General features: G+C 42.6%; 1 protein-coding gene across 10 annotated transcripts in view; it reads left to right on the forward strand.

The window, feature by feature from the left end:
* Positions 1-27,543, forward strand: part of LOC130369371 (uncharacterized) — a 367,785-nt gene that overhangs the window by 154,635 nt on the left and 185,607 nt on the right. For all 10 annotated transcript variants that reach the window (XM_056574542.1, XM_056574545.1, XM_056574543.1 and 7 more), the window contains 3 exons: positions 4,167-4,538; positions 7,212-7,595; positions 25,028-25,195. In XM_056574542.1, the coding sequence (XP_056430517.1) occupies positions 4,167-4,538; positions 7,212-7,595; positions 25,028-25,195 (924 nt within the window). The remainder of the gene's footprint in view (positions 1-4,166; positions 4,539-7,211; positions 7,596-25,027; positions 25,196-27,543) is intronic.

Consider the following 27,543-nt stretch of genomic DNA (forward strand, 5'->3'; position numbering starts at 1 on the left):
GACGATGGTTGAGTGGACCTTTGCCCCCGGTCCCTGTTGGTTCCCCCGTTCTGCCCGGACAATGCCCCCGATCTGCTATTGGTCGTCTCTTCTGAACTACCAATAGCACGGATAGGAGGGGTGGCACCCCTGCCACCTCACTCCTATCCCTTCAGGGGGGATCGTGGGTGTCTTGGACAACCCTAATCCACCTTATTTTCCGGGTCACCAGGTCATTGGATACCCGTATGACCCAGAATCGCTGTAAATTGCCGGTATGAATTCACCGGGCATTTGTTTTGATTGCCGACATGGGGTGGGGGTTGGTCTCTCAGAACCCCCTGGGCATTTGCACAGGGTGCCTACTGATAGATATACAGGTACGCCCTTGGTCCTTAAATGTTAGGGAGTGAAGGCATACCTGTACGCCCTTGGTCCCTAAGTGGTTAATTGCCATTTTTTTCTCCAGGGTTTTTTGCCTATACAATGCTAACTCATCCATAGCATTCCTGCTGTGTCATCTGTTTCATTGCAGCTCAGCTGTGTTAATACATTTCATTGCTGCAGCTAGGCCATGTGATCCCCAATCTGACAACCATAGAATCAAATTCTGTAATGAGCTTACAGGATGTCAGTCTCTCCTGTGTGGGTGAATTTCTTTAAACTACAGGATTATATCTTCTCCACCTATGAAATCCCTTGTATCAGCTCTCAGACACATCTTCTCCCAACCAGGTCTGCCCTTCTTGATAATCTCTGTGAGCCTCCAATTGTTAGAATGCTATAGTATTCTGTCTGCATATATTACAATGGATACAGTGTTTCTAAAAAGTCTGTTATACCAACATCACCACCTAAACAAATGTGAAAAGTACAAAATAGCACTTGCTATAGAGATTTGATCAGTAACTTTCTTGGGAAAAAGTTATCCAGTGGGCTGGGTTTTTTATTTTCAAACGTATGGTGTTCTGTAGTATATAACAAAACAAACCTTTACTTACCTCCTGTGCTCCAGCAATGCCTCTGGTGTCCTGCTCCGGTCCCCCGCAGCGATCCTCTTTCTGAGCTGTAACGTGATTGTCAGGAAACGTACCAAGGCCTAATGTGTCTATTAAAACCAAGGACGCTATAAAAATAAATAATATTTATAATAATAAAAAATAATGATCTCTGGTGCATTAGGATATCCTAGCACAACACATTTGTGTGTTGGGTTAACATGTGCACAATAACCATGGCTGCATCTATACATACTTCTTATGCTTCGTACGGTCATCACTCTTAGCTGACAAGTTTGTAACTGGGATGAAAAATGTTGTTGGCACGCACCTTATTTACAAAGCATATAGTATAGCAAGTCAGATCAAGTGTGTATTGCTGAAGGTTTTTTTCTGGCCCATGACACTGGTATGCAAAGATTTGCTGTAACATACTCACTGCTGTAATCTACCGTATTTTTCGCCCTATAGGACGCACCGGCATATAAGACTCACCCAATTTTAAAGGAGCAAAATCTAGAAAAAAAAGATTCTGAACCCAACAGTGATCTTCAACCTGCAGACCTCCAGATGTTGCAAAACTACAACTCCCAGCATGCTGGGAGTTGTAGTTTTGATACATCTGGAGGTCCACAGGTTGAAGACCACTGGTATAGGAGGTAATACTCATGTGTCCCCGCCGTTCCGGATCCGTCACCGCTGCCCTGGATGTCGCTCCATCGCTGTCGCCGCTGTCGCTGTTCCTGTGGGGTCCCCGACGCTCCGGACGTCTTCTTCCCCAGGATCCACGCTCTCCGTCGTCGTCATCACGTCGCCGTCATCACGTCGCTACGCACGCCGCTCCTATTGGATGACGGGGTGGCGTGCGCGACGACGTGATGACGTTGAAGGAGAGCGCCGCCATGCAGGGGACCCCGGCACGGAGCAGACACCGAGGAGGCAGGTAAGGTCCCTCCCGGTGTCCTGTAAGCTGTTCAGGACGCTGCGATTTCACCGCAGCGTTCTTGAACAGCCCAACTGAACAGTTGGGTTAGTGTCACTTTCCTTTCAAACGCGGCAGTCAGCTTTGATCGCCGCGTCTGAAGGGTTAATACAGGGCATCACCGCAGGTCCCGGCCGCTGATGGCCGCAGGGACCGCCGCGATAGGTGTGTGTATTTGCCGTATAAGAAGCACCAACTTTTCCCCCCCCAGTTTTGGGTAAGAAAAAGTGCGTCTTATACAGCGAAAAATACGGTACTACTTGTTATTCCAGTCTTCTAGGTTAGTGGATATAAACTGTTTCAATTTTACATACAAATGAATATGAGTCTTTAGACCCTTTACTTTTCACATTTTGCCTAAAATATAGGGCTAAAATAAAGATAAAATTCCGCTTTTTATTTCAATACAACATAATAAGATTGTGAAAACATTACAATTTTAGAAATTAGTAAAAACAAAAATTTCACATGGACATAAGTATTCAGACCCTTTGCTATAACAACACTAGAAAGTTCTGTCTCCTCCCATTTTTCTTTGTTATCTCTGAGATGTTTCTACCCCTTGATTGAAGTCACCTGTGGTAAATTCAGATGATTGGACAGGATTTGAAAAGACACACCCCTGTCTATATAAGGTCTCACAGCTGACAATGCATATCAGAGAAAAAAACAAGTAATGAGGGGGAAAAACAGGGTGGCACAAATCTGGAGAAGGGTGAAAAAAAAATTCGACTGAATGTTGCGATCTCTTCCTGGAGCTGGCTGCCACACCAAACTAAGTAATTGAAGGAGAAGAGCCTTGACAAGAGAGGAGACCAAGAACTTACTGGTCAGTCTGGATGAGCTTCAAAAATCCTGTGTGCAGATAGGAAAAATTCCCAGAAGGGCAACCATTGCAGCACTCCAGCAATCTGGGCTTTATGTTGAAGAAGTGTCTCCTCAGTAAAAGACAAATGAAAGTTCTGAAGATTATCTTGTCTGACCAAACAAACATTGAACTTTCTTTGCCTAATTTCTAAACATCATGTCCAAAGGCAACCAGGCACTGCCCATCACTTGCTGAATATCATCACTAAAGTGTTTTTAGCAGCAGGAGGGAGACTGGTCAAGGTTGAGGGAAAGATGAATAGAGGGAAAGATGAATAAAGTACAAAGATATTCTTAATAAAAACTAGACTGGACCTCCGACTGGGCCGAAGGTTCACCTTCCAACAAAACAATGGGATACCACCACTAAACACACAGCCAAGACACCACAGGAGTGGCTTAGGGACCATCAGTGAATGTCCAGAAGTGGCCCAACCAAAGCTCCGACATTAACCCAGTCGAACATCTCAGGAGAGACCTGAAAATGACTGTCCACCAACGGTCCTCATGCAACCTGACAGATCTTGAGAGGATCTACAGAGATGATATGGCAGAATAAACCCAAATCCAGCTGTGTAAACCGTTTGGCATCATACCCAAGAAGACAGGAGGCTGTAATCATTGCTAAAGGGGCTTCAACTAACTACTGAGTAAAGGGTCTAAATACATATATTAATACAATATTTTAGTTTTTCATTAAATTAGCCAAGATTTGTAACATTCTGTTATCACTTTGTCATTATGGGGTATTGAGTGCAGAATGATGGGGGAAAACATGTATTTTTTTTTTAAATATTAGCCCAAGGCCTGAGTAGATTCGTACACCGCTCACACCCTCTCAGAGTAGCTGCACCACCTGTGCACGGACGTGCCAGTCCCACCCTCGGCCAGGTACTAGTGTGGAAAAAGGAAAGATCGCCCAGCACTCGGGATGCAGTTAAAAGTAGCTTTTCTTTATTTGAAAATCTTCAGACAATGGTCACAACAGAGTAAAGCGTCTGACGCGTTTCGCACTTCCGCTCTTAATCTACGATTAAGCACGGAAGTGCGAAACACGTCAGACGCTTTACTCTGTTGTGACCATTGTCTGAAGATTTTCAAATAAAGAAAAGCTACTTTTAACTGCATCCTGAGTGCTGGGCGATCTTTCCTTTTTCTACATTAGCCCAAGGCCGTTACATAACAAAATGTAAAAAAAAATAAAATAAAAAGGCTGAAGACTTTCCGAATACATTGTAAATATGTCAGAAGTGTATAAAAAATACTAATAACTATTCTATTTTTTTGTATACAAAAAGTACATTGATTTACACATATTTACATATTGTCGCCTCTTCCAGCTTACATGAAGGCAAGACAGATGCGGGCATCAGAGGTGACTTTACCTAGATGTGTTCTACAGAATGTTGCCAAGCAACCTTTACCAAGTACTGCTTCTAGTGATGGCGAGCCGGATGGAACAGCGGATGTTTCAGCAATAATAACACCTGATGATGCTGCGATCCACACATCACAGGATGAAGAAGAAAAGAACAACTCAACCCAGCTGACTCTGCCTCTAGAAATAGCAAGTTTTTCAAAGTTTTGTGAAACTAGGAATGTTTCCACCCAAGAAATATTGTGTAGTACGGTTCATGCAATAAATAATGTGGAGCAACCAAAAACATCATTCCATGAAGTGGGCAGCATGTATGAAGACAAGGAAGACTCAGGTAAAGATGGTATAAAAGCAGGTATACTGAAGAATATATAAGGTATGAAGTAGTAAGAAATAGTGAAAATGCATTAAAATACAGGTCTTCTTTTTAGAACTTAAGTGCTAAAACATAAGTAAAGACTGAATATTTGCATAATTGGTAATTGCATTATCGCTTTAGTATATTTACTATGCTTGAAATGTAAAGTACTTATACATTTTTATCACAGTAGTCTACAGTAATGAAAGAGATGGGAGGAGGCGGCCACGGTGGGAATCCTATTTGTTTTATTTTGCTGAACTGATTGAATGTGACAATGCTGTTGCCTACGGAGAAAGGCCTACATTTGTTGGCTTACTGTGATGAAATAACTTGAACTTTTTACTCTTGGCTTGTTGCGGAACTATACCATATGGGCAGGACACATGCAGGTAACTTAGGTAAAGTGTCAGCAACACAGCTTTAAAGGGGTATTCCGGGCAAAAACATCTTATCCCCTATCCAAACGAAACTGGAGATTCAGCACCCGCATAGAATGCGGGTGCTGAAGGGAGATCGCGGGGGGTCTCAGCAGCGGGCCCCGGGCGATCTCCCTGCAGCACCCGCATTCTATGTGGGTGCTGAATCTCCAGTTTCGGAAACCTCCGAGTTTCTGGGACTGGGGTCGTGATGTCACGCCACGCCCCCTCAATTCATGTCTATGGGAGGGGGCACTTACCTAGTAAACTTCAAAACAGTGCATAGTTTATTCATTCATCAGAGAATAACAGGGTATAAGAAGTAGACGTAGATAGCCCATGCTGGTTACAGCTGTTTCATGCTACATGCATGCTTTATCAGCAGATTTTGGTCATTCCTTTATGTTTCCCATTCCTTTTAATTACACTTCTGGCTATGGCATAAAAACTGTGTCAGTTTACCAAGAAAAACTGCCTAGTGGAAACCGAGCCTAAAAGCAACTATTTTGAAAGATAAATATCTAATTGAACGAAACTATGGAGGTTTACAGATCATGTTCATTTTATCAAAACTAAACATGGTGTTCCCCAATCCCCCTTCTAATACAACATACAATAGCCACATAATGGTGATCCAAATGTCCAGAGATTTGCAGGAGTGAAAAGGATTAACTATAGAAGAGGTACGGACAGACAAAAAGCTTTACTGCAGGCTGAGGACTGATGGATCTCAAAAACAGAGGCGCACAGTACTTGTGGACTGAATGAGAGAATAGATGTGTTTTTTTTTTTAAAGAAATATTTAAAGTTGTATTCCAATTGTTACAATGTTTTTTTCTGTGTTATCTGACCCCTTTGGGGAGGGTGTGTATTTCCACTGCAGGTGTGGTCTGATAAAGCGCAAAACAGCTGTAGCCAGCATGGACTGTTCTCATCTGCTTTTTATGCTTTTTATAAATTAATTATGCACTGTTCTGAAGTTTATTGGGATAGTGCCACCTTACTTATCTCTTCATATGAATGCGTATACTTTGTGCCATATACTTTGTGTCCATATACATAAGGGGTCTAATGTATGTGGCAAGAGTGTCTTTTATATCAACATACCTTTTATTCCACTGTATTGAAAATCATAGATGACTATATACTACATTTTCTGCACAATTTGCTTAGTAGATGTCTGACCATATGTGTTAGCAAATAATTCAACTGGGATCCATTCTTTGGATACTGTTGGGGTGGCTTAGTGCTCCTATAACGCATGGTCTAAAATGTGGAGCACACAAGGTGAAGTATACGAATCACAGGTTTTTGCACAAACGCCCTTTGGCACAACCATTTGCAACTATGTATCCTTTTAGGCCAGCTTTGCCACTCTTCTGAAAAGTAGGCAAGGCTTAGCAGGAGTGGACATACCCTCCCGCAGCCCAGCAGAGTTACCATAACATACACCAGAAATTGGCGTAATATATGTTGGAAATCTAGCTCATAGCTTTTATAGATCTTTAAGTCTGTCGCATGGACGGTGAAAAGATGCACCATAAGAGGCTTAAAGGGGTACTCTGGTGGAATTTTTTTTTGTTTAATTAACTGGTACTAGAAAGTTAAACAGATTTGTAAATTACTTATATTTAAAAATATTAATCCTTCCAGTACTTATCAGCTTAAGCTGCTGTATGCTCCACAGGAAGTTCTTTTCTTTTTGAATTTATTTTCTGTCTGACACACAGTTCTCTCTGCTGACACCTCTGTCCATGTCAGGAACTGTCCAGAGCAGGAGCAAATCCCCATAGCAAACCTATCATGCTCTGAACAGTTCCTGTCACGGACAGAGGTGTCAGCAGAGAGCACTGTAGTCAGACAAAAAAATAAATAAATAAAACTTCCTCTGTAGAATACAGCAGCTGATAAGTACTGGAAGGATTCAGATTTTTAAATAGAAGTAATTTACAAATCTGTTTAACTTTCTGGCGCCAGTTCGGGACCCAAGTCTGTTTGGCTATCTCTGGTAGCTTCCATAGAGAATAAATAGAGTGAAGAAGTGCAGACACATCCCGCCACTCCATTCTGAGGAGACTTGAGTCCCTGTTATCTAAATTAAGGGGGTCCCGGCGGTCAAGCCCCTGCAGTCAGAGTCTAACTTTGGAATATGTTTTTTTTTTCCAGTCTAACTTTGCAATGTTCTTTTTCCCAGTCTAACTTTGGAATGTTTACATTTTTCATCTTCTAGATCTGTCTGGGAGAGCTTCCAGTTGCAGCAGCCTCTACAGGTCTTTCAGTACGCCATTTTCCCAGCTGCTGTCTTCTTCATCCTCCTTATCTATAAACACAGTCTATACCTCCAGATCCGAGGCAATGATCAAGAATAGCTCGGGGAGAGTGACTAAACTGGAGGAGAAATCTTTTCTATCAGCAAGTGAACACTACAATACCATCCAGAGTCCCGGGATACACAGTCATAGTTACCTTGGTAACCCAAACCTTCAGCAGGCCTCCTCACATTCAATGGGAAAAAGCTTGCAGGCCTCAGACTTTGCATCTTCTTTTGACGAAATGTGGCATGACCGTTTTCTTCATCACTGGCCAGTCCTTCCACCAATCTCGCCACAAAGAGGTTAATAAATGTTTATTTTTTTTCTCTTTCTGATTCCATATGGGCTTGTTCACAGGCTTCTGCTTGTGTGTGTTTGAATGCTCGCTCGCCTAGACTGCTGTGAGGGAATTGTTCCCCTAATGCCGGCCATCCTCAAATCAATGGCTGCATGTAACAACAGAAAGTGCCTCAGATGTAGTGGTTTCCACAGGTCCATTGTTAAGCTTTTGTCAGGCATTTTTGAACCTAATAAATAATGTCAAAAGCCTCTATCATGGCCAAAAATGTTCCTTTTCATACATTTCTAATAGTATTTTTGTTCTGTCATGTCTCCCAGTGTTGCAAAGAATTTGTGCGGCACAATAGGAATGTGCTGTATCGCGTGCCACACGGGGTATTGTGCTGCTTTTGTCATGATCTTGACTCAGCAAGTATTTTGTTCTAAGTAAATTCAATTTAACTTATTTCCTAACAATCACTAACTGAATAATAGACATTTATTCATATGTTTTGGCTATAAAAGTGACCATACAGCAAAAAGAATGGTTAGTTTGCTGTTTCCCTTATTTCTTCCTCAATTTTACATACCGTATATACTCGAGTATAAGCCGAGGCCCCTAATTTTACCCCAGAAACCCGGTAAAAGTTATTGACTCGACTATAAGCCTAGGGTGGGAAATACATCATCCCCCCATGTAATCATCCAGACCCCCGTCATCACCGCCTGTCAATCCCTTCATCAGTGGTCTTCAACCTGCGGACCTCCAGATGTTGCAAAACTACAACTCCCAGCATGCCCGGACAGCCATCGGCTGTCCGGGCATGCTGGGTGTTGTAGTCTTGAAACCTCTGGAGGTCCGCAGGTTGAAGACCACTGCGGCCTTCCTCATCATCCAGCCCCCACCTTTTGTTTTGTACTCACCTCCCCTCGGCGGGAAGTTAGGGTGAGTTGGTCCGGGCCATCTATGCTGCAGGGACCGTCCGGTGGGGATGGTTAGTCGTTGCAGGCTGTCCATTTTCACCAGGGGGACCTCTTCTCCACGCTTCGGGCCGGAGTAGTGACGTTGCCTTGATGATGACGCACAGGGACGTTGCGTTGTCAAGGCAATGTCACTACTCCGGGGCTGGACGCGGAGAAGAGGCCCCCCGGTGAAAATGGACGCCCGCAACAACTAACCATCCCCACCGGACGGTCCCTGCAGCATAGATGGCCCAGACCAGCTCACCCTAAGTTCCCGCCGAGGGGAGGTGTGTACAAAACAAAAGGTGGGGGGGGCTGGATGATGACGAAGGCCGCAGTGGTCTTCAACCTGCGGACCTCCAGAGGTTTAAAAACTACAACACCCAGCATGCACGGACAGCCGATGGCTCTCCGGGCATGCTAGCAGTTGTAGTTTTGCAACATCTGGAGGTCCGCAGGTTGAAGACCACTGATGAAGGGATTGACAGGCGGAGAGTTCACCGATTATAAGCCGAGGTGGACGTTTTCAGCACGAAAAATCGTGCTGAAAAACTCGGCTTATACTCAAGTATATACGGTATATTTTAAATAACATAAATGTGAAGATTACTGTGCCCCAGGTTCCTTTGTTCCTTTGTACCATACATAGCAAATATTGGAAAAGACCTCCTATTATGCCATTTGATTTTACACGTCTAGGACAATATAGTTGGCCATACACCTTCAATAGATGTATGCCGAACATTCACCTGACTACCAATTTTTCCTTCCCTTGGGAAACAAATTTCCTTCCACCCTTCTGCAAAAATCTAGTATCTATAAATAATATTATTATGTTCCAAAAATGTATCTAGGCCCCTCTGAAACTATTTTAGTAGTGCTGCTCACTGCTCTAAACCAGTCTGTACTGGTGTAAAAGCCTTCCCCCCTCCCTTTTGCATTAAAAGGGTACTCCGGTGAAAACCTTTTTTCTTTTAAATCAACTGGTGGCAGAAAGTTAAACATATTTGTAAATTACTTCTATTAAAATTTTTTAATCCTTCCTGTACTTATTAGCTGCTGAATACTACAGCGGGAAATTCTTTTCTTTTGACATCACAAGCACAGTTCTCTCTGCTGACGTTATTATAATAATAATAACACTTTATTTATTGTTGTCCATAGTGGGATTTGAACCCAAGTCCCCAGCGCTGCAAGGCAGCAGTGCTAACCACTGAGCCACCATGCTGCCCTTAGCATACATCTGCTATGCATGGTTGCTAAAATGGACAGAGATGTCAGCAGAGAGCACTGTGCTCGTGATGTCATCAATGTTCCAAAAAGAAAGGAATTTCCTCTGTAGCATTCAGCAGGTAATAAGTACTGGAAGGATTAAGATTTTTTAATAGAAGTAATTTACAAATATGTTTAACTTTCTGCCACCAGTTGATTTAAAAGAAAAAAGGTTTTCACCAGAGTACCCCTTTAATACATTTCTGAGTATAAATAGATCATAGTAGACATCTCTGTATTGACCTTTGTTATATTTATTCATATCCTTACATGTTTTGGTGTCAAACCTCAATTACCACATCCCAGATGCATAGACAAAACCTTAGGCTATGTTCACACTACGCAATGTCTGCATGTAAAATCTCTAGGACTGTACAGGATTGCGCCGTGTCATAGATGGCGATTCATTCCATGTGGTGGCTGCAGAAAGAATAAACAGGTTTATTCTTTCTGCGAACACGGAAAACAGAATTTCCGTGCCGGAAACATCTGGCACGGAAATTTCGCTGTGTGCATAGCTCAGTAGAATTCCATTGAATTCAATGGGACTCTGCTGCAGCAGAACTTCCGTGCAGACATTCCAAGTGGAATTCTGCACGGAAATTCTGACGTGTGAACATGGCCTTAGTTGGCATGAACATATTAGAAGTAACAGCGGTTGCTGCCTGTGCCCCAAACTGTCCTTCCGAAGGAAAGATTGGTTAGTATACAAGAAAAAGGATCCTGGCAGATTCCTTGTTAAAACAGGCTTGCTTCAGGGGCACACACCGATATGTAGAAAGACTCATATCGTACTACAAGGTGCTAAATAACAAACTGATTTATTTGGTAAAAGAACAATGAGGGAGATCTATAAAAACCTGTGTATAGGAAGAAGGGTGCAGTTGAACATAGCAATTAATTGCTTCTTTCATTTTTCACAGGCCTCTTTAAAGGGGTTATCCAGGAAAAAACTTTTTTTTTTATATCTCAACTGCCTCCAGAAAGTTAAACAGATTTGTAAATTACTTCTATAAAAAAATCTTAATCCTTTCCGTACTTATGAGCTTCTGAAGTTAAGGTTGTTCTTTTCTGTCTAAGTGCTCTCTGATGACACGTGTCTCGGGAACCGCCCAGTTGAGAAGAGGTTTTCTATATTGATTTGCTTCTAAACTGGGCAGTTCCCGAGACATGTGTCATCAGAGACCACTTAGACAGAAAAGAACAATCTTAACTTCAGAAGCTCATAAGTACTGAAAGGATTAAGATTTTTTAATAGAAGTAATTTACAAATCTGTTTAACTTTCTGGAGCCAGTTGATATATAAAAAAAAGTTTTTTCCTGGATAACCCCTTTAAAAACAAAAGAAGCAATCTGATTGGTTGCTATGGGCAACTGCACCACTCTTCCTCTGCACAGGTTTTGATAAATCTCACCCAATTTGTGTCCTCCTTTCGAAATGCATTTTTTTTTTTTTTTTACCAAATCTATTAATCTATTTTGCACCTTGTGGTCCCATATTGGTCCTTGTACTTGTATTGCAAGGTTTATGTACAGGGTGGGCCATTTATATGGATACACCTTAATAAAATGGGAATGGTTGGTGATATTAACTTCCTGTTTGTGGCACATTAGTATATGTGAAGAGGGAAACTTTTCAAGATGGGTGGTGACCATGGTGGCCATTTTGAAGTCGGTCATTTTGAATCTAACTTTTGTTTATTCAATAGGAAGAGGGTCATGTGACACATCAAACTTATTGGGAATTTCACAAGAAAAACAATTATGTGCTTGGTTTTAACGTAACTTTATTCTTTCACGAGTTATTTACAAGTTTCTGACCACTTATAAAATGTGTTCAATGTGCTGCCCATTGTGTTGGATTGTCAATGCAACCCTCTTCTCCCACTCTTCACACACTGATAGCAACACCGCAGGAGAAATGCTAGCACAGGCTTCCAGTATCCATAGTTTCATGTGCTGCACATCTCGTATCTTCACAGCATAGACAATTTCCCTCAGATGACCCCAAAGATAAAAGTCTAAGGGGGTCAGATCGGGAGACCTTGGGGGCCATTCAACTGGACCACGACCAATCCACTTTCCAGGAAACTGTTCATCTCGGAATGCTCGGACCTGACACCCATAATGTGGTGGGGCACCATCTTGCTGGAAAAACTCAGGGAACGTGCCAGCTTCAGTGCATAAAGAGGGAAACACATCATCATGTAGCAATTTCACATATCCAGTGGCCTTGAGGTTTCCATTGATGAAGAATGGCCCCACTATCTTTGTACCCCATATACCACACCATATCATCAATTTTTGTGTTCCAACAGTCTTGGAGGGATCTATCCAATGTGGGTTAGTGTCAGACCAATAGCGGTGGTTTTGTTTGTTAACTTCACCATTCACAAACGTTTGCCTCATTACTAAACAAAATCTTCTGCGTAAACTGAGGGTCCTGTTCCAATTTTTGTTTTGCCCATTCTGCAGCACCTGAAACTACGGATACTGGAAGCCTGTGCTAGCATTTCTCCTGCGGTGTTGCTATCAGTGTGTGAAGAGTGGGAGAAGAGGGTTGCATTGACAATCCAACACAATGGGCAGCACATTGAACACATTTTATAAGTGGTCAGAAACTTGTAAATAACTCATGAAAGAATAAAGTTATATTAAAACCAAGCACATCATTGTTTTTCTTGTGAAATTCCCAATAAGTTTGATGTGTCCCATGACCCTCTTCCTATTGAAAAAACAAAAGTTGGATTCAAAATGGCCAACTTCAAAATGGCCACCATGGTCACCACCCATCTTGAAAAGTTTCCCCCCTCACATATAATAATGTGCCACAGACAGGAAGTTAATATCACCAACCATTCCCATTTTATTAAGGTGTATCCATGTAAATGGCCCACCCTGTAGATTTGGTCACAATGGCTTAAAGGCTTCCACAAGGGGACTGCACTGTGGATGTTGATGGATGTAGTTCCCCAAGTGTACACTCTGTTTTGCCAGACTTTTAGATAGCATGAAGAAGACATAGCTTTTACTGTATGCAATGAACCAGGTTCCCTTGTAGTATCCATCGATTTGACTGGAATGATAGGCCTGTTTGCCGCACTATTCTTCCTGACTGAAATACTAATGGAGGCTCTGAACAGAGTTAGTTGGTAGTGTGAACACAGTTCAGTTCCACACCACTTTCAGAAACATTTTACAGTTTAGATCACCAAAAAGAAATGCATACCCTTGCAGATACTTTGATTTACTAGTTCTGTCCTAATTTTAGGTTGTTTGTTATACATAACTCCCAGTTGCCCTTGGAAACAGACATTAGTTGTATGTGACCCATACCCTTTTATAATGTAGTTCCCACAAATGTTGTTTTAGGTTACGTTCACACGTACAGGATCTGCTGCACACTTCAATGGGTAGTAAAATCAGCTGCAGAAAATATGCAGCCAAAGTATACAGCAGATCCTGTACACGTGAACGTACCCTAAGGGTCTGTTCACACGTAAAGTATCCTGCACATACTTGATGCGCAGGATTTGAAGCTGCAGGTTTGATGCTGTGTTCAGTCATTTTGTTTACATTGAAACCTGCAGGATAAAAGCTACATCATATATGTACAGGATACTGAACGAGTGAATAACAAATTAGAAAATAAAAGCAAGACAAAAAAAAACCCATAATTTAGCTGAACATCAGAGCAAGATGAATAAATACAGTAATTTTGTTATGTAGCTTTAAACCCTTGTTGTTCAGCCGTGGAGGTTTCTTTTAAGATATACAATATATCAAGAACATAAAGAACACAGGCTCAGTGGTTTAAAATAAACTGTTTGCAATAAAATCTTAATTATTCTGCCCATGAAACAGCAAATAAGATCATTATGATTCGCTCTTGACCTTTCTTAAAACAGCAGTATTTCCCTATGTGAATTTTCCCAGCAGTCAGCAACTCCAGAGCAGCTTATTTAAAACCATGAAAATGTGTCACTTTGCAAGTGTTCTAAATTTCTGTCTAGAAAGTGCTGATCATACACTGCTGCATTGCAGTTTTCACAAAGTACAACTGTGGTCAGGGATTGCCAGGATGTGCACTTTTAGGATGCGTCTAAAAATGCTTGATAGCTTAAAACATTAATTTGCTATTCCCTTGAATGTATGTTAACACGCAGAGCCTCTTTCTTTAGGAAAAATATTTTAAAAAGCAGGTATTATAAATATTTCAGCCAAGAATATCTAAATGCCTTCAATTATTTAACCTATAAGCCTGACGCTCCTGGACCCATGTAGAAAATCTAGTATAGGGTCCCCCAGCCTACCATGTGAACTTTTATTATATTGGAGAAGAACAAAGGAAGTAGGATCCAGCTCTTGATGCAAATAAAATCAGTTTATTGTAGACAAACAGGAACAAGAGGGTAGTTACGCATATGACGAAGAGCGTTTGACGCTTGAAACGGGTAACTACCCTCTTGTTCCTGTTTGCCTACAATAAACGGATTTTATTTGCATCAAGAGCTGGATCCTACCTCCTTTGTTCTTCTACATTGCTCAGTGGTGTCCAGCACCTGGATCCGTGCTCCATCTGGTCCGGTCAGGGTGAGCTGGCTGGAGTTTCCTCCTTCCTTTTCCCTATTTATAATATTCAAAGAGACCTTTTGAGTCTGCTCAGACCATAGGGTCCAAATGTGAATGAAAAAAGGACACATTTTCATCCAGGTTAGCCTATTATCCTGCAATGTTGGTCCAAAACAACCCATGAAGTAGAAGCCAATTTTTCTTATCTAAGGGAGAAAATATTTTTTTTCCCAACTTTAAATCTAGTGACTAGAATCTAGTGTCTATATCCTATAATATTACACTCCAGAAATGTTTCCCACGTTAACCATGACCACTTCCCCTGGCAGAGAGTTCCATCGTCTCACTGCTCTTACAGTAAAGAACCTCCGTCTATATTGGTGTAGAAACTTTCTTTCTTCTAGATCCTTGATCTCTCAGATAGACTTCTATCGGTTACAAAACTACAACCCCCAGCATGCCCGGACAGCCGGTGGAGTAACAAGTAATTAATTTACATATGTCCATTAAAGGGGTACTGCAGCCGAAATGAACTTACTCCCATCCACAGGATAGGGGATATGTAGCTGATCGCAGGGGATCTGACCGCCCTGTGATCTCCGAAACGAGCCCCGGCTCTGAGTGTGGAGTACGTGCCATCTAGCGGTAGACAACGCATGCTTCCAACTGAGCGAGACTTGGTCCTTTCCCAGAGATTGAGGGGGGATGAAGATAAGTTCATTTCGGCTGCAGTACGCCTTTATGGAAAAGCCCATTTTCACACGTCGATGATCAGGAGCGATGGTTTGTATAGTTACTGCCCTGTTTAAACATATTTCCAATGTTGACAGACAGGCAAAAACCTATTTGTCAGCTGTTCTGCCCAAACATAATGCAAACTTTTTTGGGGTGAGGTGTGGGTAGGAGATAAGATATGTTTAGATTCTAGTGTACTGAACATATCAGACAATTATAAATGTCTGATCGCAAGGGAGGGGGTTTGTAGGATCACTGGGACCCTCCCATGCTCTCCTGCAGAGGGCCCTGTCCACCTACCCATCCTCAGCGTGCTCCGACCCCTACCTTTCTAAAAGAGTGCAAGTGATGGCTCAATCAGCTAATCACCAGCCAAAGGTATGTCCCACCATAGCTGGTGATTGGCTGAACAGGCCATCACTTGTGCTCATCCAGGAAGGAGTTGAGGACCGGTAAGTGGAGGGTGCCCTGTACTGGAGACCCAGAGGTGGGACCCCCTCGATCAGACACTTTTCCCTTATCCTGTGGATAGGTTATTAGTGTCTGATAAGTTCTAGTTCCCCGGACTCCCCCTTTAAGCAAGCACTGATTGGATTGTTATATAGTCAAATAAGATAATTTATTACCTCATCTGTCAGTTCTAGATCATGCTCAGAGCCCAACTGTCAAAGAAGCTGTGCTGAGCCACAGGATACACAACTCCTCCATTCCCCAATCGCTTTATTGTCTGATTGAAGTGCACAGCTCAGTGCTGAAAGCCAAGCCATGAATGGCAATCAGTTAAAGGGGTTATTTTAGTACGTACCTGGCAGGCAGTAATTGACATGCTTAGGAAGGATCTGCACTTGTCTTGGGGCTAAATGGCTATGTTGTGAGATTACCATAACACTGTGGATAGCTTTTTTTGAACTGTATTTCCTGTTTCAGTTTTCTTTTTTTGACTTCAAATCCCATAATTCCATTTCCCTCCCACACATCAGCCACCCCACCCATTGAAACATAAATGAGCTGCATCCATCCAAAAGACCTGTGGTTTTCAATCAGGGTGCCTACAGCTGTTGCAATAGTTGCAGATCGATCTCTCTCCCACCAAGCGATCCCTCCACCCATTGAAGCAGACAGGCAGGCTCCCTGTCATCAGCTGACTAGTGAGTCAGGTCTCGGCCACTTTGCAACCTGTGAAAAATCTGAGACAACAGTCATTTTGTATGCTCTTAAAAATAAATATTGGGGTGAAAATCACATAAGAATTGTGAGAAAACCATCACACACAGGTACAGACACTATGTTATGAACTACACTAACTTTACAGTCCCTGTAGCATAGTCAAATAAAAATAAATCCTGGAATACCCCTTTAAGGCAAAGAGGGGTGGGGGAGGGAAAGAGCATGCATGCTGCAGCTCAGGACATCCTCTTTGACTCTTGGTCTTGGAGCATGACCTAGAGCTGACAGATTCCCTTTAAAATATGTATCTGCTCTTACAAAACCGGACATTCAGGTAAACTTCTCTACACAACACCTACCCCTTCTGGAGTTTCTCTATTGTCCCTACCTGGATGTCCTTCTCTCAGTCAGTGCTAAATGTACCTAAGTAACATACACATGTACATAGTATTTACATATGAATGTGCATGGTACAAATTATTTATGGGTAAAATTTTCCTTTAACCAATGTTTTTCTCCAGAGCTGCCTAAAAATGTTTCCTTTTAACCGGTGTTTTTCTCCAGAGCTGCCTGTGGTCATGGATAAAGCCTGCCCCAGCACAAATATATAAATTAGTATAAAGTTGAAACTTCTGTTAACAAATGGGAAACAATGATTTACTTAGCCCATAGGCAGTAGGAATATTTAATATTTAAAGAAATTTTATTCCTAGATATCTATGTGTAAGTGTTCCATACAGACAATTGTTTTACCCTTTGTCTTTCCTATTATTACTAATATGTGAACAAGATTTAAATTTTATCCATGTTGGTCTTACAGCTACAAATACTCAACTTTTAAGTCTCTTAAATGCAGACAACTCTTCATTTTTCCAAAGTTCATATACAGTAATAATAATGCATGATAAAGCAAAAAAAAAACATACATAACACATGCTGTCTTTTAGGGTTGCATGGTTGCTAAAATCTTCTTTTTACAATCCATTTGTAGTGTGCAGGTTCCCAGTAAATAATATTTGGGATGTGAAGTGTTATACGAGTATTTGGGTATTACACATATGACAACAGTCCTCCAAAACAAAAGCACCACTTTGCAGAGGCTTTATATGTATGTATTTATTCCTTATTTATTTACCTCTTAATGAATTCAGACTTCATTGTTTTACTTTTTTGCGCTTTTTTGGTGAAACACCCATGTTCCATAGTTGCTTGTTGACCCATTTTAACCTTTTTTCAGCATCACCTTTAAAGTGTAACTGTCCTTGACAATGAGGGAGACCTTCTTTTTGTCTGGCTCTTTTTGGCCATCTTTTACATGGTGTTAAATGGCGTTCACATGGGGGAGTTGACTAGAGGCAGGAAACAAAGTAGTGTGTGTTTTGAGTGACTTTGACTGAGTTTCCTATTGATTCATAGAATGATACACTTCTATAGAAGATGACAGACTTTTTGACAGGTGCAATATGCTTTGAACTGTCTTGCCACTTCGTGCTTTTGTCTTGAATTTTCCCAGCAGAGTGGCACATCTCTTCGGGATACTGCTGCGCATAATGTTTGCTTTTCATTACGTTTGGTAATGCCCTCCTTCACATCATCTTTAATTCTGCTCACACAAGACTGGAAACTGACAAATGAAGAATCTTGGTTCATACTTTATGCTTACGACTATGACACATTTAATACTTCTAACCAGTTCTAAGAGTTCTAACTAATATTCCAAACTCATTTACTATTTACTGTAATTGTGAAATCCCATTTAGCAGTTATGACTGGTTGAATGAAGAACACTAAGTGAAAGATGATATATATCTTCCTGTATATCAAGTAAAGCTGCACATGTCCGGCTAATAATGGACAGATAACTTTTATATTCCAAAGAAATTAGGGTCAGGAAGGATCTGGGTTGAAGCAAGTACCCAAGGCAAAGGTTAATTCTAGGTTTTGCCATATGAGTTCACAAACAAAATGTATTCTCAAATAGCCTATTAAATGGGCACTTTCAGATACAATAACTTTTGATATGTTACAAAGCATGCAAAAACAATATGTTTTTCAATTGCTTTTAGAGATGAGCGAACTTTAGAAAAATTCAATTAGCCTGATTCACCGAATTTTCTGAATTCTTTTTTTCTGGTCGAATTTATTTGCGGCAAATCTATATTAAAAACTGCTATTTCTGGCCTACAGAAAGCCTCAATAGGGGTGTAGAACACTTTGCTTTGTTCTAACACGTATATGGAGTGTGCTGGGGTAGTGAAAAAATACTGTTATTCATTATGACATGCAGATTACAGGTATCGCTATTAGAATCACTGCCGCAGAGTCGCACAATGACAGAGCCTGGAGGTGGCATCAGTATGAGGAGACCATATAGTGGCTGAATGACACAGCATGGAGGTGTTGGCAGCATGAGGAGACCATATAGTGGCTGAATGACACAGCTTAGATGTGGCTGAAGCATGAGGAGACCATATAGTGGCTGAATGACACAGCGTGGAGGTGTTGGCAGCATGAGGTGACCATATAGTGGCTGAATGGCACAGCCTGGAGTTGGCTGCAGCATGAGGAGACCATAGAGTGTTTGAATGGCACAGCCTGGAGGTGGCTGAAGCATGAGGAGACCATATAGTGGCTAAATGTCACTACGTGGAGGTGTTGGCAGCATGAGGAGATCATATAGTTGCTGAATGACACAGCCTGGAGCTGGCAGCAGCATGAGTAGACACTAGAGCTTCACAATCCCTAAGATTAAAAGATGAAGTTTGAAATTTAAAGTGAAGAGTTATGGTAGCTAGTGCTACCATAACAATGTTTTAGGCCCAGGTCTGATGCGGAGCAATGTTTGTAACTGGGGAGCAGCGCCTTGAATCTGTTTGGCACTATCCATATTTGTGAAGTGTTGGTGTGGCACCATGGTCAATCTACTCTGATGCATCAGGCATTGGTGGTTGGAAATCCTGGCTGATCCATGCCTGATTCATCTTCACAAGGGTCAGTCTCTCCAAATTTTTCGTGGACAGACGAGTTCTTGGGGTGACTATGGCCACCGCCGCACTAAACAGCCGCTCTGATGGCACAACACTGGCCAGACAGGACAGCTTTTCCAGGGCAAACTCTACTAGTTGCGGCCACAATTCAAGTTTGGCTGCCCAAATGTCCAGCAGATCTTCAAGGTGTGTTGGCATGGGCATGTCAAGGTATGCCACCACTGATGACATGAAGCTGATGCGTTGCTTCACTATGCGGGTGAAGAAAGCTACTCATCAGTGACTGTAGACTCAGGCTTCTGCTGATGGAGCTGGTACTGCTGCTGCCACCCCACCCCTCCCCAGCAGCTATGGCAGTGGAAGGTGAGTGCATGGGGCCTCCTGATTCAGACCTGCGAGAGAATGGACGATGACGCCGATCGGCATCGGCCAACTGACTACATAGGATGCCTCTGTAGTAGGTCCCTTTGTCCTCCCTCTCAGTGGGTTTAAAAAAGGCCCCTATTTTGTGGCGGTAGCGAGGGTCCAAAAAGGTGGAAATCCAAAAGTCATCCTGCTGCCGAATGGTGACAATTTGGCTGCCACTACGCAAGCATGTGAACATGCATCGTGCCATTTGTGCAAGAGGGACTCCATCTCCAATGCATATTGCCATGGTGTGTCTGGGTCCTCTGTCTCACCTTCCTCATAACCCTCTAGTTCCTCTGGCTGCTCCTGCTCCTCCTCTTCTATCAGATTACTAGGAAAACCGTCCATTTGGTAAAACCTAAACTGTGATATACTGTGCCCCTCCCTCTCCTCCTCCTCCAGTTAAGCCCCCACAGGGCTCATGTGGCCGTGAGATGTAGGTGCCTCGTCTCCAGTGCCCTGACCAGCCATCGTTTCCAACATATGGAGGGTGGAATTCAAACGTGTAGCAACGTCACAAATCAGACTATGTTGGGGGATACCGTTCTGACGCTGCAGCTCAAGGAGGGTGTGCTTTGCGGTATACGAGTGGCTGAAGTGCGTGCAAAGTTTCCTTCCCATTGTTAGGATGTCTTGCAAATGGTTGGAACACTTCAGGAACTGCTTCACAACCAGATTGAACACGTGTGCCATGCAGGGCACATGTCTCAGCCTTCCCAGTCGCAGCGCATGCAAGATGTTCTTCCTGTTGTCAGTCACCATGGTTCCCATTTCCAGTTTTCGTGGAGTAAGCCATGCTCCGATTTCTTTACGAATGACTTTTACGAGTTCCTCCATTGTGTGACTCCATTCGCCAAGGCAAACCATGTGAAGAACAGCGTGACACCACCGTGCCCTGCACACATGGTATGCTGAAGGGCCACTGAGACATGTCTGGGCAGTGGAGGCTAAGGACACGGTGGAGGATGAGGAGGCAAAGTCACACACTGTCACAGGACCAACAGTGTGAGAGCGTGGAGGAGGAAGCGGCGTGACCTGTCCAAGTTGGTGTTGCGGCTGTGCAGGAACCACATTCACCTAATGAGCTGTTAAGGATATGTATTGTCCCTGACCATAGTTATAGCTCCAGACATCGGCGCTGGCATGCACTTTGGTACACACTGGCAGGCTCAAGGACTGGGCTCACCTTCTCTTCCACAAAATTGTGCAGGGCTGGTACTGCCTCCTTCGCAAAGAAATGACTGCTTGGCACTCTCCACTTCGCCACGGCACAAGCCATCAGTTCTCTGAAAGGTGCAGAATCCACCACTTGAAAATGGAGGGACTGCACACCAGCAACTTGGACAGGAGCACTTTCAGCTTCTGGGCCATTGGCTGATTGGGCGCATACTGTTGTCTCTTGGATATGGCTTCGCCGATGGATTGTTGACGGGATGGCTGACTAAAAGTATGAGAGCAGGAGCATCTGGAGCAACAGGAGGAGGATATGACTCACAACTCCCTTCGGCTAAGGTGGTGGAGCCTTGGCGGGCTGAAAGAGGGAGCGGCGTGCCACTGTGTGATGCAGCAGGCTTGATTACTACATCGGAACCATGGTTCTCCCAGGCCACTTTATGGTGGCGAAGCATATGTTGACGCAGCGCCGTGGTGCCAACATTGGGACCCTGGCCACGCTTTACCTTCTGTCAACATATCTTGCATGTGGCTATGTGAACCTCCTCCGGATGCTTAATGAAAAATTGTCACACCGCCGAGTAGATGATTTTCCCACCAACAGTCTGCACTAATTGACTGCTAATGCAGCCATCTCCAGAAACCCCTGTTCCACTACCTCCGGGGAAGGTAGGCTGCCGTGAACAGGTGGTCTTCCCTGGGCTTGTTTGGCTCTAGATTTTCCACTTCTGCCACCATGCTGACTGCCAATCATGCTACCACTGATGAAAGGTAGCCTGTCTTTGCTTCAATGGGTGGAGCAACCACTGGGTGGGAGGGAGATCATTCTGCAAGAATTGTAGCTTTGCAACAGCTGGAGGCACCCAGGTCAGAAAACACTGGTCTATTGCACGGAAGGCAGCACAGGTGAGTTTGATTTGGTAGGGTGGCTGATGTGTGGGAGGGAGAAAAGTGACCTCACACTTACAAACAAGGAATAATACTTGTAGTTGGAGGGAAGGAACTCCAACAGGAAATAGCAGTTACTCAAAAAGCTAGCCTCAGCATTATGGAAATCTCATAACTTAGCCATTCAGCTCCAAGACCAGCACTGATCCTTCCTAAGCCTGTCCATTGCTGTCTGGCAGGTATGTACGACAGTCACTTTATGGTGAATAACATCTTTAAGTGGTTTAAGAAGCACAACATAATGTTTATTTATTAGTCTACTTTTTTTTTTTTTGGGGGGGGGGGGGGGGGGGGCTATATTCGACTTGGAAATAGTCCAATGAAAACAAAAGTCCTATGATTGAGAGAAGGGGATTTATTTTGTAAGGATGGGAACAATCCTCCAGTGATACAACTTTGAATGAAATACTTCAAGTGGACTGTGGTGGGAAGACCCCAGAATGTTAAATATAATACATGAAAACATATAAACAACAAAAACATCAGTGGACAAAATAGTGGTTGAAATCAGGTGTTCATTGATGAAAGAACACACACATACATACACACACTGATTTAAATAATATATTAATAGAATTGTATACAGTATACTAATAGAAAGTAATGTGGAAGGTTGGGTTTGTGCAATGATAGACAGTTTATTATTTAGCCATTAAGGTAGGATGTCCAGCACACAGTATCCGTTGCAATGTGGTTTATTGGCATAAAAACAGATACATGAACAGAACAGAGCGTAAGCCTACACGTTTTGGGTGACAAGACCCTTAGTCATGGCATAAAACACACCATGTAGTAAAACAATTTATAGTATAGCAATTGGTCATGTGACTTCCTCCGCAGATGGAAGTAAAACATGGCACTGGATTACAAATATTTTAAATTACATTCATAAAGGCAAAGATGAAAATTAACATGGCAGGACATAAATACTATCTTTTCCAAATGAGTTATGTCATAAATGGATGAATAATGTCATAATGAGGTTTACCCATAAAAATTTCTACGTGTATGATCTGATTCACACTGTGCATCCGGGGCACAGAACTCCAATATAATAAACCCAATGCAACCCATATAATGACTATGCTAAATAATGTTGCAGTTGGCATTGGAGCACTATGTCATGGGCGCACAGCGTGGTAAAGGACATGGTATATTAATATGTAAGGATAAGATCATGTCTTAAGTTAAGGCCAGCTGGTTGCCGGGTGCCCAGTAGAAAAATCTAATAGGACTCCCGGTTTAAGAGAGATCTCCTTAAATCACCACCCCGTGACATTTTTTTGACACGTTCTATTCCTACCACTCTGAAGGACTCTGTATTGCCCTGATGTACATCCCTAAAATGTTTGGATAGTGCTGAGATGTTAAACTGTAAATCTGTACAGTCAGACAAATGTCGTCTGATTCTCACTTTCAATGGTGTGGACGTACATCCTACATATTGACACATGCATGTCTCGCAGGAGGTCAAATATACCACGTATTTCGAATTACAATTAATGTATTCTTTAATACAATATTGTTGGTTGTTACTATATGACCTGAACTCCCTCGATGCATGCATGTGTTTACAGGTGACACACGTGTTATGACCGCATTTCCAGTTACTTGGACTGTGTAGCGAGGTTGGATTACTAGAAGGTGCACTAGTGCCAAACATACTGGGTGACAGTTTATTTCCCAAAGAAGGGCCTCGTTTTGAGACCATTTTGAAACCTGCAGATGCAATCTTACCTAGGATCGGATCCTGATACAATATTGGAAGATATTTCCTCATGATCCGTCCCATCTGATTATACTGTCTGCTGTACTGGGTGATGAAAAAAGGAGCAGACTCACCACTTTTTTGTGTCTCCTTGCGTTTGTCTGTGTGTACAATGAGTGACTCTCTATTTAACTTATCCGCCCTGTCTTTGGCTATTTTAAGTAATTTGTCATCATAGCCCCTCAGTCTGTTATGCAGTTGTTCAGACTCCACTTCGTATGTGTCATTCTTAGTGCAGTTCCGGCGCAACTGACACCACTCCCCGTACAGAATATTGGCTGTAACATGATGGGGATGGCAAGATGTTGCCTGCAGAATAGTGTTGCCTGCAATTTCTTTGCGAAATGGAGAAGAAACAACATGCAGTCCTTCTGAGGATAATCTGACATCTAGAAATGGAATACTCAGTCGTGAAAAAGATGCAGTGAATTTGAGATTTAAATGGTTCTCATTGATATAATGCACAAATTCCCAAAATCTTGGCTCAGTGTCCCTCCATATTGCAATGAGGTCATCAATATACCTTCCTATCCATTTTATGGAATTATAAAAGGGGTTAGATATGGAGAAAATGTGCGTTTCTTCCCACTGGGACATATAAATATTTGCAAAAGAATATTTTGCGCCCATAGACGCTCCCCTAATCTGAAGAAAAAAACAGCCATTAAACATGAAAAAATTATTCTTCAACAAAAATTCAGTGGCCTCCAAAATAAAAAGCTTCAGATCAGGGGAGTATCTGCTGTATAAGTCCATATGCCTGGAAAGTGCCTGTAAGCCCTCACCCCAAGGGATAGATGGGTAAAATGCAGTGACATCGCACGTTGCCCAGGAGAAATTATCCTGCCACTGCAATCCATCCATAATTTGTAAGGTGTGTTTAGTATCCCGAATATATGTGGGGGAGATGGAAACAAGAGGTTGTAAAAAACTGTGTACCCACTCTCCCAGTCTCTCTCCTAAGGATCCAATGCCGGCCACAATGGGGCGTAGGGGAGGAGGAAAAACCCCTTTATGGACCTTGGGGAGAGAGTGGAAGACTGGGGTGACAGGGTGCTGGAAAAATAGATAATCTCTCATTTTGACTCTGACTCCCCGTTGTACTCCATCATCTAGTAAGCGGCCTAAATCTTTTTGGCAGGCGAGGGTAGGGTCTCCTGACAATCTCTTGTATGTATTCGGATCATTATGCCATGACTAAGGGTCTTGTCACCCGAAACGCGTAGGATTACGCTCTGTTCTGTTCATGTATCTGTTTTTATGCCAATAAACCACATTGCAAGGGATACTGTGTGCTGGACGTCCTACCTTGTTTGCTGCATTGGGCGGTTGCGCTTCTGCCAGTCCCGTGCACACCTGTGTCCAGTGGGAGGTGAGAGCTGTCTATCTACCGGTTTATTATTTAGCCATTAGCTGGTTTCTATACTTAATTTAATATCATTTTTCCATCTATCCTTTCCAGAGTCTAGCAGTGTGGGTGACATTGATACAAGATCCCAAACCTCAGAATTTTGTAATGGTATCCAGAAGGCCTTTGATGAACTGGACATGATAGCTACACCCACTGGGATGTCCTGGACATCAGGAAGTCCTCAGAATGCCTCATTTACAAGTTTTTCATCAGTTTCAGGTATGTTATCTGATTAGTTTATTTCCAATTATAGCAAAGTTTTTAAGAAACACTGACAATTTTAAACATGCAAAGTTATCCTACCACCTGTTAGTTCAGTGCAATTTGCTTCATCTTGGCTCATACGTATAATCAAAAAAGAACTTTTGGAGTAATTTACTATAGTTAAAAATAACAATTTTATTGTATCCATTAAAAACAAGGTAAGACATGGAAAACATATGGGAAGAAACTCCCACAGGGGGGAACTGGAACAAAAGGGCATCTCTACCTGCGGTCACATGTAATCATAGTACACCATGTACAAATCAGTGGCAGAAATATGCATTGCATGTAAGTAAACGGATACTAGTCTCTAGACATATAAAAGAGCAAGCATAAAATACAAACCTAATGAAAAAGTCACTCATGCTCCACTTTCTTGTATTTCTCACATTTTTGAAACTTTTTCATTGGGTTTGTATTTTATGCTTGCTCTTTTATATGTTTAAAGACTAATGTCCACTGCCCCTCATTTGCACATGATGTACTATGATTACATGTGACAGCAGGTAGTGACGCCCTTTTGTTCCAGTTTAACCCGTGGGAGTTTCTTCCCGTGTGTTTTCCATGTCTTACCTTGTTTTTAGTGGATACAATAAAATTGTTATTTTAACTATAGTCAATGAAGTTATTTTTGATTATACATTTTGTGTAGGAGGTCATGTATGAAGCCCTAATCTAGCTGTTTCCTATGACATAACAATCCACCAGGGACACACACACACACACATAGATATATATATATATATATATATATATATATATATATATATATATATATATCCCGGTATTTATTTATGATTTTTCATTGTAAGATCTTTTCAGTGTAGTTTGCTATTTTAACTAATTCTTCTCAGCTCAGTAGCATCTATACATATTTAGCCCTTTCATTATTGCAGCAGGGTCATGTGATCCCCACTAGGGTTGGTACAAGGATTTTTAGGCAAAAGCTAATTTTGCTGCCTCCTTGACTCCTCCTACTGGCTCCACCCTTTGACACTCCTCACCTTACTACTGTGGCTGTAACAAACCTCCTCCTCATGTAATCTCCTTACTATTGGGGTGATGCACTGTAACAAACCTCCTCCTCATGTAATCTCCTTACTACTGGGGTGATGCACTGTAACAAACCTCCTCTTCACGTAATTACCTAACTACTGGGGTGATGCACTGAAATGAACACCTCCTCATGTAATTCCTTTACCACTGGGGTGACACACTGTAACAAACCTCCTCCTCATGTAATTACCTTACTACTGGAGTTACACACTGTAACAAACCCCCTCCTCATGTAATTACCTTACAACTGGAGTTGCACACTGTAACAAACCCCCACCTCATTACTGGGATGACACACTGTAACACCCCCCCCCCCCCTCATGTAATTAACTTACTACTGGAGTTACACACTGTAACAAACCCCCTCCTTATGTAATTACTTTACCACATGTAATCACCTTATTACTGGGATGACACACTGTGTCAAACCACCTTCTCATGTCATTATCTTACTACTGGGGTGACACACTGTAACAAACCCCCTCCTCATGTAATTACCTTACTACTGGAGTTACACACTGTAACCCCCCCCCCCCCTCCTTCGAATATTCGAATATGGCCAATGCCACTCATCACTATATCTTCAAGGTTTGTTGGCATGAACATGTCAAGGTATACCACCACCTGTTGGTTCAGGTCCTGCTCCAGGTTTACCTGCTGCTGATGAGTTTCTTCACTCATCAGCAACTGTAGACTCAGGCTGCTGCTGATGGAGCTAGTATTGCTGCTGCCACCCCACCCCTCCCCAGCAGCCATGGCAGTGGAAGGTGAGTGCAGGGGCCCCCCCGATTCAGACCTGTGAGAGGATGGACAATGGCGCAGATAGGCATCAGCCAACTGAATACATAGGATACCTCTGTAGTAGGTCACTTTCTCCTCCCTCTCAGTGGGTGTAAAAATGGCCCCTATTTTGTGGCGTTAGCGAGGGTCCAATAAGGTGGAGATCCAGAAGTCATCCCGCTACCGAATGGTGACAATTCGGCTGTCATTACGCAAGCATGTGAGCATGCATCCTGCCATTTGTGCAAGTGACTCGGTGGGACTCCCTGCCTCCATCTCCACTGCATACTGCCATGGTGTATCTGGGTCCTCTGTCTCCCCTTCCTAATAACCCTATAGCTCCTCTGGCTTCTCCTGCTCCTCTCCTGTCAGATTACAAAAAAAAAACCTGCCCAATTGCAAAACCTAAACTGTGCTTCACTGTGCCCCTCCCCCTCCTCCAGTTCAGCCCCCACAGGGCTCATGTG

This window comes from Hyla sarda, chromosome 4 (assembly GCF_029499605.1).
Source record: "Hyla sarda isolate aHylSar1 chromosome 4, aHylSar1.hap1, whole genome shotgun sequence".
In the NCBI taxonomy this organism is placed as follows: domain Eukaryota; kingdom Metazoa; phylum Chordata; class Amphibia; order Anura; family Hylidae; genus Hyla; species Hyla sarda.